The sequence below is a fragment of the Ctenopharyngodon idella genome, chromosome 2, assembly GCF_019924925.1.
Source record: "Ctenopharyngodon idella isolate HZGC_01 chromosome 2, HZGC01, whole genome shotgun sequence".
In the NCBI taxonomy this organism is placed as follows: domain Eukaryota; kingdom Metazoa; phylum Chordata; class Actinopteri; order Cypriniformes; family Xenocyprididae; genus Ctenopharyngodon; species Ctenopharyngodon idella.
The window spans coordinates 26,383-42,504 of record NC_067221.1 but is presented as its reverse complement, the minus strand read 5'-3'; the positions used below and the strand labels follow the sequence as shown (position 1 = coordinate 42,504).

The window sequence follows — 16,122 nt, the reverse complement described above, 5'->3', positions numbered from 1 at the left end:
CCCTTTTACAAGATGTAATATCAGTCTCTGGTGTCTCCAGAATGTGTCTGTGAAGTTTCAGCTCAAAATACCCCACAGATCATTTATTATAGCTTGTCAAATTTGCCCCTATTTGGGTGTGAGCAAAAACGCAGTTTTTGTGTGTGTCCCTTTAAATGCAAATGAGCTGCTGCTCCCGGCCCCTTTCCAGAAGAGGGCGGAGCTTTAACAGCTCGACAACAACAAAGCTGGAGAATCTCACGCAGACAAAATGAGGATTGTCAGTAACGGTGTTCAGCCTTACATTGTTCAAACCGGAGTCGACACTGATGGAGAGACTCAGGAAGAAGTTACAACTTTTGGACGTTTCTGAATGATTAGTGGATAAATTTATGTAGTTGCTGTGGAGTTGATTCAACTCATCCACTAGCATGTGCCGTCATGTTAATCTTTTGTGCAAATCCAGTGTTGAATTGACCCTCGTTTGTGAAGCAGTCCGGCGTAAAACGTAAAATGATAAAATGGAGACTCTTTATGTTTGTTGGTACATCCAATAACAGGACATTTGTAATGTTTTTTTTTTCTTTCTTTCTTTGACATTATACCTCCAGCTGCTACAGCGAGTAAACAGAAATGACGGCAGTCGTGGGCGGGGCTCTTACCTAAGAGTAGGGGGAAATCTGGAACCATGCGTTTGAAGAGACTGTTTGATTAATGGGAATTATAAAAACAATGAGTGGGTGGATTTTTTACCATTATAGGCTGGTTGTTTACCCACAGTGTTCAAACACCTTATAAAAGTGAATTTTGCATAATAGGTCCCCTTTAAAACTATGTAAGCGGTTGAAGCTTAAAACTACATGTTACTTGCGGAGGAACATTGTTTTAGTGATAACGCGAGTTGTGCTTCGACTCTGCGGATGAATCTGAAGACTTGAGGCGCATCGCTGTTCCCATGATGACTACAGGTGATCGCCTCATCAGCTAATTATGACACTGCTACTACTAACAACATCAAAAATCCACAACAATATGTCTCATGATCAGGTAGGTTGTTGTTTTGACTTGTTGAAATCAGTTGGTTTAAAATAACGTTAGAAAAGTTTGGCAACGCGGCCGTTAGACAGCGATTCATCTCAAATAACGGCGGGAACTATAACTTGATGACTATTTTTAACAAAATAGACCGAAAAAGTAATGCAAACTATTGTTTTATTACTAGCCTACTGTAATAATGCTTTTCAAGTTTGAGTGCAAACTCTTCGAGGTTCAGTTGTGAATTCCAGACGAGGTGTGAATATCCCAACTTAAATGTCCCACTTTAGACCTCAATGAGTTCCAGTCACGTTCACGTGTTGACCACATGATGTCGCCATGACACAATGAGAGCATATCGGGTTTTTGTGTCAATTATGGCAAAATACAATAAAAATAACAACAAAAAATAGCTCTGAAAACAGCTGACAAAAAAAAAAAAAAAAAAAAAACGAAGGTAACATTACATTAGTTTCAAGGCCCAGAAAGGTAGTAAAGTGTTACAGCCTTAATTTTATAAAGCAACAAGAATACTTTTTGTGTGAAAAAAAAAACAAAAAAACAACTTTATTCAACAATTTCTTGTCTTCTGTGTCAGTCTCAGATGCTTTTCACGTTGTAAACAGTGCAGCGTTTGTGTCGTGGTGCTCACGTAAACAGCGTCGGAGACTGACATGGAGGAGAAGAAACTGTTGAATAAAGTCTGGGTTTTTTTGTGCACAAAAAGTATTCTTGTCGCTTCATAACATTAAGGTCGAACCACTGCAGTCTGTTTTAACGATGTCTTTAGTACCTTTCCGGATCTTGAAAGTGTTGATTATATTGCTGTCTATGGACGAGTAATATACCTCTCAGATTTCATCAAAAATATCTTAATTTGTGTTCTGAAGATGAACGAAGATCTTACAGGTGTGGAACGACATGAGGGTGAGTAATTAATGACAGAAATTTCATTTTTGGGTGAACTAACCCTTTAAAGCTACTGAGCCACATTGTCTATCTATAAAAATGTAGCTGGAGACAAGAATGAAATCAGCACTGAATTCTTCAAATAAACGCCCAGCATGAGATTTTATTTTAAATCAATCATGTAAATACACCAGATTTTGTCTCGTGTTCCTCACCAACAAAAAAGTTGTTAAATGCATTTAAACAAAATAATATTTTGGTTAACAATGGCTTATGCCTTTTTACTGGCATTTTTCCCCCATCACATACAAATAAATTCATAAAGGATCCATCCATTGTGCTAAACAGAAAACAAACGGTTCAACAGGAAAGCTGTCTATCTGGAAGCTTCTTTCAGAGCCATTTTTTTTACTGCTACTAAAGTGGTCTACAACTGATCTTGCGTCTGTGGCAGAGTCGGCATGTACGCTCTCATTAGCTTCAGCCGGTCTTCTGAAGCACTGGTTATCAAAGAGCAGCTCCAGACCTCCTGTAAACATCACCACAGATTAGCAGGTCATTTCCCAGCAGAGTCAGACAATGGGGAACCTTTACCAAGACTTAATTTAGCTAAATGCATGACAAGACAAATGCATGATAATGTGCAACACGATTCTTGAAATTTATGGTTAAAGAAAGCATTATCACAGCATGGACAACCTTTTGTTAAGCACAAAGACATGACAAGGAAACCAATCTACTGTTGTAACCAACAAAGAGAGCAGTTTTTTTAAATTCATAACCGTGTCTTGCATTTTATATTCCAGTAACATCATACAGATATGGGTTCTTCATTATAACATATTCACAGTTCATAATGCAACAATTCCTGTAGTCTAATTCCTAAGATCATTCCCCAGTAGAACACATATGTAAACGTTCAGTCGTTTGTGGGAGAGCAAAAGTGACCAGTGTTGAGCGGTACATGTAGTGTGTCATGACAGCGTCGACAAAACATCACACTCAACTCAATCCAATCCAAAAGCAACGTACACAAACCATCTCGACTTGGGATGCAACTGTAGTGTTTTCCTTTGTAAACCTCATAAATCCTATATTAGAGTGACGCCGCACTTTTAAATAGTCAAAAAACGTTTAAAATGTAAAAATCATTCGCATACTCTCGGTTTATGGCGCATGTTGAAAACCGTGATACAAAAGTGTCAAAAAGCGTGAGGATAAACAAATATGCAAATTCACAAAACCAGAGTCTGTTTATGACTTCGGCTAGCTTTGTTAGTGTGTTGACATGTCAGCTTAAATGCGTAATTAGGGTTTTGTACACAACATTAGCAAATAATTCAGGCCTACTGGACAGCGGCTGATTGTCAGTGAAGAAACATCAAGTACGCATGCCGGTGAGGGCAAAGAGAAAGACAAACGGCTACAAAAAAAAGCACTATGATGTGCTACAATGGCTTTTTGTCAGGCAGGCATAGAGGCAACAGGTCAGAAAGGCCTTGTGTCAAAGGAAGCCCTCATGAGATGAATTCTATCATCATTTACATCATTTACTAATGTAATTCCAAACCTATAGAACTTTTTCTGTCACTTTCAGGGATGTTGACAGTCCCTGGTCACAAAGTAATTTGGGGTTAATATTAGGGATGCACAATATTTATCAGCCACCATATCGGTATCGGCCGATAAATGTTCATTTTTAATGTTATTGTTATCGGCCTGATAAGAAAATTTGGCCGATATATTAAAGCCGATAAATAATGGATTATTTCCTTCAGCTGAGACAGATGCGCACTGTCCACCAGGTTCTCAAAAATTATATAAAAATTTTGATTTAGATTTATTGGCCAATATATCAGTTATCGGCTTTCAAATATAAAGATTATCGGTATCGGCCAAAATTTGAGACTTTTGTTTTTGTAATCAGCTCTCAAATTATATAAATTTTGATTTAGATTAATGGGCCAATATATCAGTTATTAGATTTCAAATATAAAGAATTATCGGTTGTCGGTATCGGCCAAAATTTGAGACTTTTGTTTTTGTAATCAGCTCTCAAATTATATAAAAATTTTGATTTAGATTAATGGGCCAATATATCAGTTATTAGATTTCAAATATAAAGTATTATCGGTTGTCGGTATCGGACAAAATTTGAGACTTTTGTTTTTGTAATCAGGCTCTCAAATCTAAATTCAAAATTTTTATATAATTTTTTATCGGGCAATATATCGGTTATCGGCTTTCAAATATAAAGAATTATCGGTTATCAGTATCGGCCAAAATTTGAGACTTTTGTTTTTGTAATCAGGCTCTCAAATTATATAAAAATTTTGATTTAGATTAATGGGCCAATATATCAGTTATTAGATTTCAAACATGAAGAATTATCGGTATCGGCTAAAATTTTCATATCGGTGCATCCCTAGTTAAAATTATATGAATGACAGATTTTTCATTTTTAGGTGAATTATCCCTTTAACCACTGCTTCAGAATCACTAAACAAGCCTAATTTAAGAGAGTCTGTAGTTCTCTACTATACATAGCGGCATTTTGTAACCAAAGAGCTTTATAACACAAGTTCACTGTAGCTAATTCAAAAACTGTGACTGACTTTTGCCTAAATTATCTACAAGAATTATTGGGACCTTTGAAAAGCTCAAAAACCATCATATTTCTAAAAGCAAGTGACATTACAGCTATAAAGTTCTTCTGGTTGTAATAAGAATCATGCGCACACACACACACACACACACACTACGGGTAGAGATTGCATTTCAGCGTGTCCTCTTCGTTTTTCCCGAAAAGTACAAATCTTAAAAGTTTGCCAATGGTTAAATAGACAATGTGATGGCGTAAAAAAAATCCATAATTGAGGGTTCAATTCAAGGCCTGTCAGACTGTGTCCGTATTTCTCTCCTTTTGTGGAGGGGAAATGGGAATCCCACTGGGTTCAGTGGGAAAAACCATCCATAAAAGAGCAGAATTCTCTATAAAAAGTTTTTAGGCCAATGGACAGGAAGAACAAAGCGAATGAACAGCATGTTAGGGTTGGGACAGACGCCAGCGCTCGAATCCAATGGTCTGGATACACGCAGGCTCTCTCTCCTCAGCAGTCGGTTTTGCCCTTCTCCAGCGAGCTGTGGATTTTATCCAGAGTCTTTTTGATACGCAGGGCAGTGAGTCGAGCCGACGGGTTCTGGTACCAGCACTCTTTCATGAGCTTCACCAGAGCGGAGAGGGTCTGCGATCACACACAAACACACATTAGACGTTTGTTTTCAGATCATGGTGAGGATCTAATGCTTTAAGGAAAATAGGGACTTTCACAGAGACATCTCATCAGTACTTACAGGATCTGAAAACCAGCGGTTGGGAATGAACGGCCGTTGCTGCTCCACACAAACTACTTTCCTCATGTCATCAAAGCTAGGGTCGTTAGGCACCAGGTCGTAGAAAGGTGGCTTGTATTCCTCGACGATTCCTACAGGATCGCAGTGGATGAAAAAGTCACTGAGCATTCATTCGGACAACTGTCTGAACTATACTGTCCTTAAATACAGATAAAGTGAGCTGACCATTACTGATGGTTCTGCGAGCGATCTCCCACAGCACCAGACCAAAGGCCCAGATGTCCACCCGTTTATAGGCATCGAAACAGTCTGTCTGGATGGTCTCATCTAGAACCTCTGGTGCCATGTAGCGCTTGGTTCCCACTTTAGGATTGTTTCCCACGTCCAGCTGATTATCAGACTGCGTGTGTGTTACTGCCAGACCTAGAGAAGCATACAAGGAAGGAGATGAAAAGTAGAGCAAGGCAAGAAGTACATTTGTAAAATCACCACTATTTCTATTATACACTACAGTTCAAAAGTTTGTTCAGTAAAAAAATAATTTTAAAGATATTAATACATTAATTCAGCAAGGATGCATTAAATTGATGAAAAGTGACAATAAAGACTTTTACATTGTTACGAAAGATTTCCATTTTGTAAAAAGTTCATTTGTAGTAATAATTCTGTTGCATTTTTGATCAAATACAACCTTGGTGATCAAAAGAGACTTGTCAAAAACATTATAAAATCTAATCGACCCCAAACATTTAAACTGAAGTGTACATTAACTTTTTGCTTGTAATAATGCAAACATACTCAGGAATTAAACCTGAAAAAACTTCATGTTAAAGCAGTTGATCTCAACCTTTTTGACTTCTTTGTTCACAACAATATTTCATGGCTTCAAGTCACTCACAATATCTACCCAATAAAATATTTTAGAGCTTGGCATAACTAAAAAGTTGTACATTTGTTATAAAAATAACCAAATAATAAGAAATATCTCAATTTGTATTTTTTTTTTTAGCTTATTTTCATTCTTATTTTTAAGTCATGTTGGATTATTTGTTTAGACCTGCTGGTTGAGAACCACTGTAACATTAACTTGAATAAATGTGACTTATTTACAAGTTGGATTGAACATTTAGCAAAAAAACAAAAAACAAAACAAAATGTAGAGCAGTTAAGCTATATTGTTAAAAGGTACAATATGTAACTTTTGGGCCTCTAGCAGTTAAAACAAAAAATTTTGCGGAACAACATTGTTTTGGTTTTTATTATTTTTATCAACATTAAATTTATTTAATTATTTAAATGTTGTGAATTTTGAACAAAAAAAAGTTACATAGTGTACCTTTAAGTTATACATTATATATTATTTAGGGATGCACTTTACAATTTAAAAATTTTGGCCGATACTGATAATTTCTTTATTTGAAAGCCGATAACCGATATATTGGCCAATAAATCTAAATCAAAATTTTTATATAATTTTTGAGAGCCTGATTACAAAAACAAAAGTCTCAAATTTTGCCCGATAACCGATAATTCTTTGTATTTGAAAGCCTATAACCGATATATTGGCCGATAAATCTAAATCAAAATTTCTATGTAATTTTTGAGAGCCTGATTACAAAAACAAAAGTCTCACCATTAAAAGTCATGTCCCAAGCACACAATTATAATGTTCTCATTATAATATTATGTAGTCTATATGACAGACTTGCGCTGTACGTTGTCCTTAACTGTATTTTCCTTTTTGAAGTGATTTCAATCATATTTCAAACAATTCAAAACCTTAATGGTGGACAGTGTGCATCTGAAGTGTCTCAGCTGAAGGAAATAATCCATTATTTATCAGCTTTAATATATTGGCCATATTTTCTTATTGTGCTGATAATGTTAAAAATGAACATATATCGGCCGATACCGATATGGTGGCCAATATATCCCTAATATTATTGATTTAATAAATGATTTTTCCTGTCTGCACAGCCTTGGTTAGGTCAGTTACTACAAGAAAGTCGTTACATTTTGCCTATTATTTTAAAAAACATCATGTACAATATTTATTATGTATACAGGGTTCAATTTGATGCGTTAGAAATTACCCAGGTCAGCGATGCAGCACTGCAGGTCTTTCTTCACCAGGATGTTCTTGCTCTTCAGGTCTCTGTGAGCGATGGCCGGTTTGCCTTCAGTGCCAAAAATCTCTGTGTGCAGGTGCACCAGCCCGCTGGCTACCGACGCCGCCATGTGCAGCCCATCTGCCATCTCCACGGCAACACGCTGCAGGTAGTCATAGAGAGAGCCGTTCTCGTGATAGTGTGTGATGAGCCACAGCTGAGTGCTGGAGTTTCGGGAGGTCATGTCAGAAGCCATGAATCCTGCAAAGAAAAGAGTTTTAAATGACATTAATAGAGGTGAGGGGAAAACGATTCACGTATGAATCGCGATTCTACTGATTTGTATCGATTCACAAATTTCAAAAATCGATTTTCTAAACTGTTACATTTCTTTAACTTCGCAGTTCTACTTTAAGTTATTGACACGTTAAAGTCAGAAAATACAGGTCTCACTCACCTAATATATTTTCATGTCGTAGTAGAACAGTGTTGTATATTTCTGTCTCTCTAAACCATGACTTCTCATCTCTGGAGGAGAAGATCTTCACAGCTACGTTCTCTCCTTGCCACTGACCTCTCCACACTTCACCATACCGTCCCTTACCTGAGAACACAGAAATCATATTACATACACAATCTATTGTAAAGGCCCCAAACAAACAATGAACACATCATACAATCTGTCTTACCAACACACTCTACCAGACTGATCTGCCGCGCAACCGTCCTCTGCACCAGGAATGGCAGTCCTGATCCACTGCCTGATGTGCAAGAATGATCCATCAGGTCCTGGAAAACAACACAAGACTGATGAGTCAATATCTAACCATTAAAGAGCAACTTCAGCTAAACCGCTGCAACATACAATTGATATTTTTAATATTATCTCATAATTTGTCAGCAGGTTTATTAGGCTGCTGTCACTTTAAGATCCATTATACTGTTACACATGCGTTTTCTTTCTCAGCTGTTTACGTTCACTTCAAACATAACTGACTGTGTTTACGTGAATACTCACCAAGACCGGCATTTTGACATTATTTTGTGTGTATTTGACTGTTTAAGAGCAATAAGCAGCGAAAAAGCTCAATTTAGTACTGAGAGGCGGCTTTATGTGGCGCACTTTGAGTGTGAGAACAAAATCTGCGGGAATGAGTAAAATTATGCGCAATCCCACGCTAAAATTCAAGCCCTGTAACACCAACAATATTTATCCGGAACAAATGAAATGAGTCGGTTTGTGTGTCGACTCGCTGTCGGAGAGCTGAGAGAGAGAAAGAGCAGCTGGTGTCGTGAATCTATTCTGCGGACGCTGCACTTAGTTTATTTCAGATGCCTTTTTAAAGACTACAATTGTAAAATGTATATTATATATAAAATTTAACATGCCAAAGTGGCTAGTAGGAGAAATACACTGCTGAAATACACCCGCATTTGGCAGGTTGGCGGGTGTTAATGTCAAGCTCTGTTTGTAACAACATATATTTCAGAAAGTGTATAATATTGAAGTACCGCAAGTGTGCTGTCTCCGACATTAGACGCGATGAGCCCGTCGATGGCCCCCTGCTCAGTGTCGAACTCGTGCAGTCTTTCCAGACGCCCATGATGGAGTCGACGGCACACCAGCAGAGCCAGCACAGACAGAAAACCCAGAACCACAAACGGCCCCAACACAAAGAGAACCAGCATCTCCACACGGTAATGCACAGGCTTTTCAGTTTCTGGACCTTTTCGGAAACACAAACACAATCAGATATTCACCGTATATTAATGCTGCTAAAAATTTATTAAATTGTTTTAAATTTAAAATAAATATAAATAAATAGATGGGTCCCTATAACAGTTGTTAATAATTAAAACTAACAAATTTATGGTCAGTGAAATTGTTCACAGGGCAGGTACAGTACCGGTCAAAATATTGGACACATGACTATTTTAATGTTTTTGAAAGAAGTCTCTTCTGCTCATCAAGCCTGCATTTATTTGATCAAAAATACAGAAAAATCAGTAATATTGTGAAATATTATTATAATTACAAATAATGGCTTTCTATTTTAATATATTGTAAAATATAATTTATTCCTGTGATCAAAGCTGAATTTTCAGCATCATTACTCCAGTCTTCAGTGTCACATGATCCTTCAGAAATCATTCTAAATATGATGATTTGATTCTCAGTTATTACTGCTTAATATATTTTGGAACCTGTGATCATTTTTTCAGGATTCTTTGATGAATAAAATGTTAAAAAGAACAGCATTTATTCAAAATGGACATCTTTTCTAAAAATATAAGTCTTTATTATCACTTTTTATCAAGTTAACACATCCTCGCTGAATAAAAATATGAATTTCTTTCAAAAAAAAAAGAAATACTGACTCCAAACATTTGAACGGTAGTGAATATTGTTGCAAAAGATTTCTATTTTAAATAAATGCTGTTCTTTTTTTAACCTGAAAAAATTATCACAGGTTATAATAAATATTAAGCAGCAACACTGATAATAAATCAGCATATTAGAATGATTTCTGAAGGATCATGTGACACTGAAGACTGGAGTAATGATGCTGAAAATTCAGCTTTAATCACAGTAATAAATTACATTTTAAAGTATATTAAAATAGAAAACCATTATTTTTAACCCTTATTAAATTTTAAATTGCAAAAATATTTCAAAATATTACAGATTTTTCTGTATTTTTGATCAAATAAATGCAGGCTTGATAAGCGTGTGTGTGTGTGTGTGTGTGTGTGTGTGTATATATATATAATGTTTCTATATATGTTCTAGTTAAAAATAATAAATACAAATAAATCATAGAATAAATAATATTTGATTAAAAGTTGCTAAATTATTAAAATAATTAAAACTAAAATAATTTTAATCCTAAATTATTTAAAATTGTTCGCAGGAAAGGTACAAATCTGAACTGGCCAATAAAAATCTTACTCTTGATCCCTGTTTAGACAACAATGCCACAGCAAAACTGATATTCAAATACAGGTTACAGATTACAAATCGTGTTTCTCTAGAATTCGTGTGACTTACTGGTCAGCAGTAGTCGAAGCAGGGTCTCTTTGGAGACGTTGGCGTTGCACATGTGTTGTGAGCAGCATTCTACGACACGACTAGCTGTGTGTGTCGCGGAGCAGGTCATGCGCTTGCTCTCCAGCCCAACCAGGCAGCCGCGTTTGAACGTTGTCACATCGTTTGTGATGATAACGGAGGTGTAACACTGGTCTCCGGTGCACTGCTGCTCATTACAGTCACTGCCCACACACATGCAGCCAATGGAGACATCTGGAGAGAGAGTTAAATCATAAATGAAGGGAAAATGGAGCCAGTCTGGAGCCGTTTGTCAGTTGTCACCAACTCTGGGAACAATGAAAGGAAGAGTAGCATGACGCCAGTCTCTCTCTCCGTCTGATAACTGAGACTGTTTTCTTCCCTTCACCCTGCCTTCATTTCCTGTGATGCTGAACTGTCGAGTTTACAAATTGACTACACGGGATAAAGGCCAGAGAGCATCAGTGACACAGATCAATTAACCCAGCATTCATGTTTTATGCCCTTCGTGAGACATGCTAACAGAGAGGACACTGACACCTAATGAAAGTACAACTAGGTACACCATTCCTACAGTGCTGTGGCTGAAAGTGTCACTGTGAATTACTGGTTAAAGCGTTAGTTCACCCCAGAATGAAATTTCTGTCATTAATTACTCACCCTCATGTCGTTCCACACCCGTAAGACCTTTAAAATTAAGATATTTTTGATTAAATCTGAGAGGTATATGACTCGTCCATGGACAGCAATATAATCAACACTTTCAAGATCCAGAAAGGTAGTAAAGACGTTGTTAAAACAGTCATGTGACTGCAGTGGTTCAACCTCAATGTTATGAAGAGATGAGAATACTTTTTGTACGCAAAAACAAAACAAAAATAACTATTCAACAATTTTTCCTCTTCCCTGTCATTCTGTTACGAAATTGACGCAGTCCAGCACTTCAGTGTTTACATCTGAATGCCGGCTCAGTATTGGCCAAAGCTGATCATGTGATCAGCATGACACATGCATGTGACGCTGACGCAGGAGCCGGCTAATAATGAGTCGGCGTTCTGACCTGGAAGCACTGGATGTAAACAACGTAAGATAATGACACAGAAGAAAAGATACTGTTGAATAAAATCACTATTTTTGTGTTGTTTTTGCGCACAAAAAGTATTCTCGTCTCTTCATAACATTAAGGTTGAACCACTGCAGTCACATGACTATTTTTACGACGTCTTTAGTACCTTTCTGGACCTTGAAAGTGTTGATTATATTGCTGTCTATGGACGAGTCATACCTCTCAGATTTCATCAAAAATATCTTAATTTGTGTTCTGAAGATGAACGAAGGTCTTACATGAAGGTGAGTTATTAAAGAAAGAAATTAAATTTTTGGGTGAACTAACCCTTTAAGCTCAAGTTTCACATCAAGTGTGAGTTCTACTTTTAATATAGGCCTGATATCGTTTTAATACACCATTTTTGAAGTAGGCTAATGTGCAATCTTATTGTTTTAGTGTGTGGTGTGCAGTTTATCAAAACTGCCATGGCAAGAAAATGGTTGGGAAAAACACTGCTTTAGAGAACTAAATCTTTAGAAAAATAATGCTAAGAGTTTAGTTTCAGACATTTAGTAGCACTTAACACAATGACATGTTAATATATTAATAATATAAAAAAAGTCTGAGATCCGTAGGATTTTTTAATGTTTATTCCTGTGCCGACAAAGCTGAATTTTCAGCAGCCAAGAAACATTTTTCATCATCACAGTTGAAAACGGTTTTGCTGATTCATATATTTGTGGAAACGGTTTCAGGATTCTTTAGGGAATGTGAAAATGTCAAAATAACAGCATTTGTGTGAAATGGAGATCTTCTGTAACATTACAAATGTCTTTACTGACACTTCTGATCAATTTAAAGGGATAGAAAAATGAAAATGATCCCATGATTTATTCACCCTCAAGCCATCCTAAGTGTATATGACTATGACTTCTTTGAGACGAACACAATCCGAGTTATATTCAAAAATATCCTTAGTCCTCCAAGGTTTATAATAGTTATGAATGGGGGGTTAAAAATAATGCATCCATCCATCATAAAAGAAATCCATACGACTCCAGGGGGTTAATAAAGACCTTCTGAAGTGAAGCGATGGGTTTTTATAAGAAAAATATCCATATTGACAACTATAAATTCAAATAACTAGCTTCCGGTAACAGCCATACGCATCGAGTTATGGTGAAAGAGTGACCTCTGTGTTCGTCTGAAAGAAAAACCCTTTATCCCATCATTTTGAATACTAGCGTACCTGAACACATCTGTATGTTCGGGTTTGTTCACAGAGTCAGCGATTAAGATTCACCCACCACTAAATAATAATAATTATTATTTAAAAAGATAATTGCAATTTTATCTTATTGATTATTAAAAGTAATAATCATTAAAAACATTATGAAACCATAAATAATAACAAGAAACATAATAAGGAAATTTAAAAATACAACTCAGAGGATGGTCACAATTTATTTGACATTACTACATGTTCTTACTATAGTAATAACAGTAAATTATGCATAATTACAAGTAACCAACCCTAACTCTATAGTAAGTACATGTGGTTAATTAATATTACTAAAGTCACTGCGTCACCTTAAAATAAAGTGTAACCCAGAGGATTTCTGTTGTCCAGGTCTTTACCTTTAGCTGATGTCTGTAAGAACTGAAGCAGGAACAGGACGATGATTCGGGTACTGCAATGCCCCATTTGGTTCACTGCACTGAAAGGAAACAGAGATGTTACAAATGCACATTTAAATTTAAGATACACCTCATATCACCTGTCTAGTTTAAATAAAAGCCCTACAAAACAGTGGGCCGATTTGAGAAAAAGGCGGAAGCACAAAGATGACGACTTAATTACATTTCTTAAAGAGTGCAGCTGTGCTCAGCCTCTCTCTCTCCTGTGTGTAAGTGTGTTTACAGACAGAGGGATGTCTCCATGGCAACCGAGGAGAGAGAGATGCCCATAATGGAGCGAGATCAAAGACAGTGGAGGAGCACTTCAGGAGAGGAACACGCATTTTGGGGGTGTAGGACTCACCGATACGCTGTGATATTCAGGGAGTCATCATGATGACTAATTATAGACTGTGTTCTTGCAGCATAATCTTATTTAATGCCTCTTGAATAATGACAAATAACAAAATAAAAAAACTCCCAAGTAATTGAAAATGACCAGGACAGGCTTACTTGTACAACTCTCAGCACTGCCGTTCAGTATCCCGTCTTCCCATTGGATCCTAAAAAGAAGATCGAAACCAAATCACATGTTGCATCTTGATTCCCTTCTGCTGCCTCCCATATTAACAAAGTCATGGTTTTAGAAAGACACAAGACCCCAAAATGCATTTTTCTGATGTAATGGAGTTGTTTTTTTTTCCACTAAAAATGATATTATCAGCATAACAATTTGAGTGAAAATTCCAGTTCAGTAATTAACATGAATTTCAGAACATCTGCTTTAATGACAGCAGCATCTTGCGCTTCAGTGGAAGATAATGTGTGATAAATGTACATGTTATTATATTAGAGACCTTGAAAAATTCACTCTACGCCCTAACATTTTCCCCCAGAACCTTTCACAATATTTCAAGTTTTAATTCGGAATCTCTTTCAACCTGGATCATATTACATATAGTGTTATGATTTTATAGAGTTTGTACACGCATTACAAGAACAGCATATATATATATATATATAATCCCTTTCCATGTTTCCAGATTTCAGTGCTCGTGGGAACCTTTTAATTAAGGATCAGATCGAGCCCTAAAAGAGTCTTACAGGCAACAAAACAATCATATAATGGCGTTACACCCACTATACTGAAACCTCTTAAACCAGCAGGTTTTGTACATCAGGCTCTTGTATTCTCGAAGGTGGGCGACAATAACACTACAGATGATCTGCTTTAACAGACACAAGTCACTACATTATAATCAAAGATCTCCTGCAGCAACGATCCAAAAATATAAAATAACTCGCAAAAACAGGCTGTCGGCATATCATGACAACGGCTGTATTATTACAGTCTCTAACAATCGGCCTGTTTGCAGCAGTTGTGCTAACTCTGCTAACAACCACCATTATTTACTCGCCGCGCTTATTTCCAGCAGTTCAAAGTGACGCTGAAGATCGCTTTTACCTTTAGCTGCAGTGCAGACTCATGTTTGTGTTAATATTCCGCGTTTTTACTGTTTTATTCGAAGTCGTGTTGTACGCGCAGACAGACTGTCTGCCGCCACCCAGAGACTGAAGAGACTGCGCCCTGACGTCACCATAAACAAGCGACGCGCGAGAGCATTGTGGGATACCACAGTCCGCCCGGATGCGTAAAACAGCCTTTGATTATTTTGTAGCGACACATTTCTATCCTACACAAGTGTTCACTGATACGAGTTCCCTGTTTTCACTTTAATAAATAAAAAGTCTTGTTTATTAAAGTAATGTCGTCGATTGTCTGCGAGATGTAGTGATGAATGCAATCTATTTGATTGCAACATTTACATCTTTCCAAGACGCACGTTAGGACAGTGTTAACCCTTTCACACATAGAGGTCACTACAGTGGACAGCTAGAGCATTTTCTTGCGTATGGGTTTTGATAGCATTGTTGCACATCAACCTCTACAGTGGACTTTAGTGCATCCTGTCATCCTATACACTGCCACCAAGTGGCACACAGTTGTATGTGGATTTTTTTTATTTTTTGTCTGCAAACCAAGACGGCTGACAACCAGTCAGCAACTGTCAAATTTCAAGTACTGATTTTTCATTGGGAGGAAATTCTGATTAATCACGTGTCCACTAAACTGGACATCATGCATCACTAGCTATTTTTCAGCTACAATTCATACTATTACTGTGACTGTTGTTCTTGAAATTACTTCATCTGCAGTAACTTTTTTGGCTATAAATAAATGTATTTGTGTTATTACAATGTAATTTGCAGTTACATCAAAAAAGTAATATGATTACATAATGTACATGTAATGTTTTACGTTACTTGTTACATCAAAAAAGTAATCTGATTACATAATGCATGTTACTTGTAATGCTTTGCTCGTTACATCAAAAAGGTATTTTGATTACGTAATGTGATACATGTAATGTTTTACTCACTACATCAAAAAAAGTAATCTGATTACTTGTAATGCTTTACATCAAAAAGTAATCTGATTACGTAATGCGCGTTACTTGTAATGCTTTACTCATTACATCAAAAAGTAATCTGATTACGTAATGTGATACTTGTAATGCTTTACTCGCTACATCAAAAAAGTAATATGATTACTTGTAATGCTTTACATCAAAAAGTAATCTGATTACGTAATGCGCGTTACTTGTAATGCTTTACTCATTACATCAAAAAAGTAATCTGATTACGTAATGTGATACTTGTAATGCTTTACTCGCTACATCAAAAAAGTAATATGATTACTTGTAATGCTTTACATCAAAAAGTAATCTGATTACGTAATGCGCGTTACTTGTAATGCTTTATTCGTTACATCAAAAAGTAATCTGATTACATAATGTGATACTTGTAATGCTTTACTCATTACATCAAAAAGTAATCTAATTACATAATGTGATACTTGTAATGCTTTACTCGTTACATCAAAA

At 36.5% G+C, this 16,122-nt stretch overlaps 1 protein-coding gene across 1 annotated transcript; it reads right to left on the bottom strand.

Moving 5' to 3' along the window:
• Positions 1-2,057: 2,057 nt before the first annotated feature.
• On the bottom strand, positions 2,058-14,803 carry LOC127494581 (activin receptor type-1-like). Its single transcript, XM_051860588.1, has 11 exons — positions 14,643-14,803; positions 13,691-13,740; positions 13,139-13,218; positions 10,435-10,686; positions 8,898-9,112; positions 8,075-8,174; positions 7,843-7,989; positions 7,371-7,646; positions 5,503-5,700; positions 5,278-5,408; positions 2,058-5,168 (listed from the first exon to the last, which is right to left on the bottom strand). Exons 3-11 carry the CDS (start codon positions 13,203-13,205, stop codon positions 5,034-5,036), a joined length of 1,521 nt encoding a protein of 506 aa, XP_051716548.1. The 5' UTR covers positions 13,206-13,218; positions 13,691-13,740; positions 14,643-14,803; the 3' UTR covers positions 2,058-5,033.
• Between the last annotated feature and the right edge of the window lie 1,319 nt (positions 14,804-16,122).

What these genes read in the sequence shown, in the direction of transcription:
- LOC127494581 (XM_051860588.1), bottom strand. Translation starts at nt 13,205, where the DNA reads ATGGGGCATTGCAGTACCCGAATCATCGTCCTGTTCCTGCTTCAGTTC. An exon ending in GTGCTGCATCGCTGACCTGG is followed by an intron (nt 5,701 to 7,370) that starts GTAATTTCTAAC and finishes ATGCTTCTCTAG; the next exon opens with GTCTGGCAGTAACACACACG. An exon ending in ACCGCTGGTTTTCAGATCCT is followed by an intron (nt 5,169 to 5,277) that starts GTAAGTACTGAT and finishes GTGTGATCGCAG; the next exon opens with ACCCTCTCCGCTCTGGTGAA.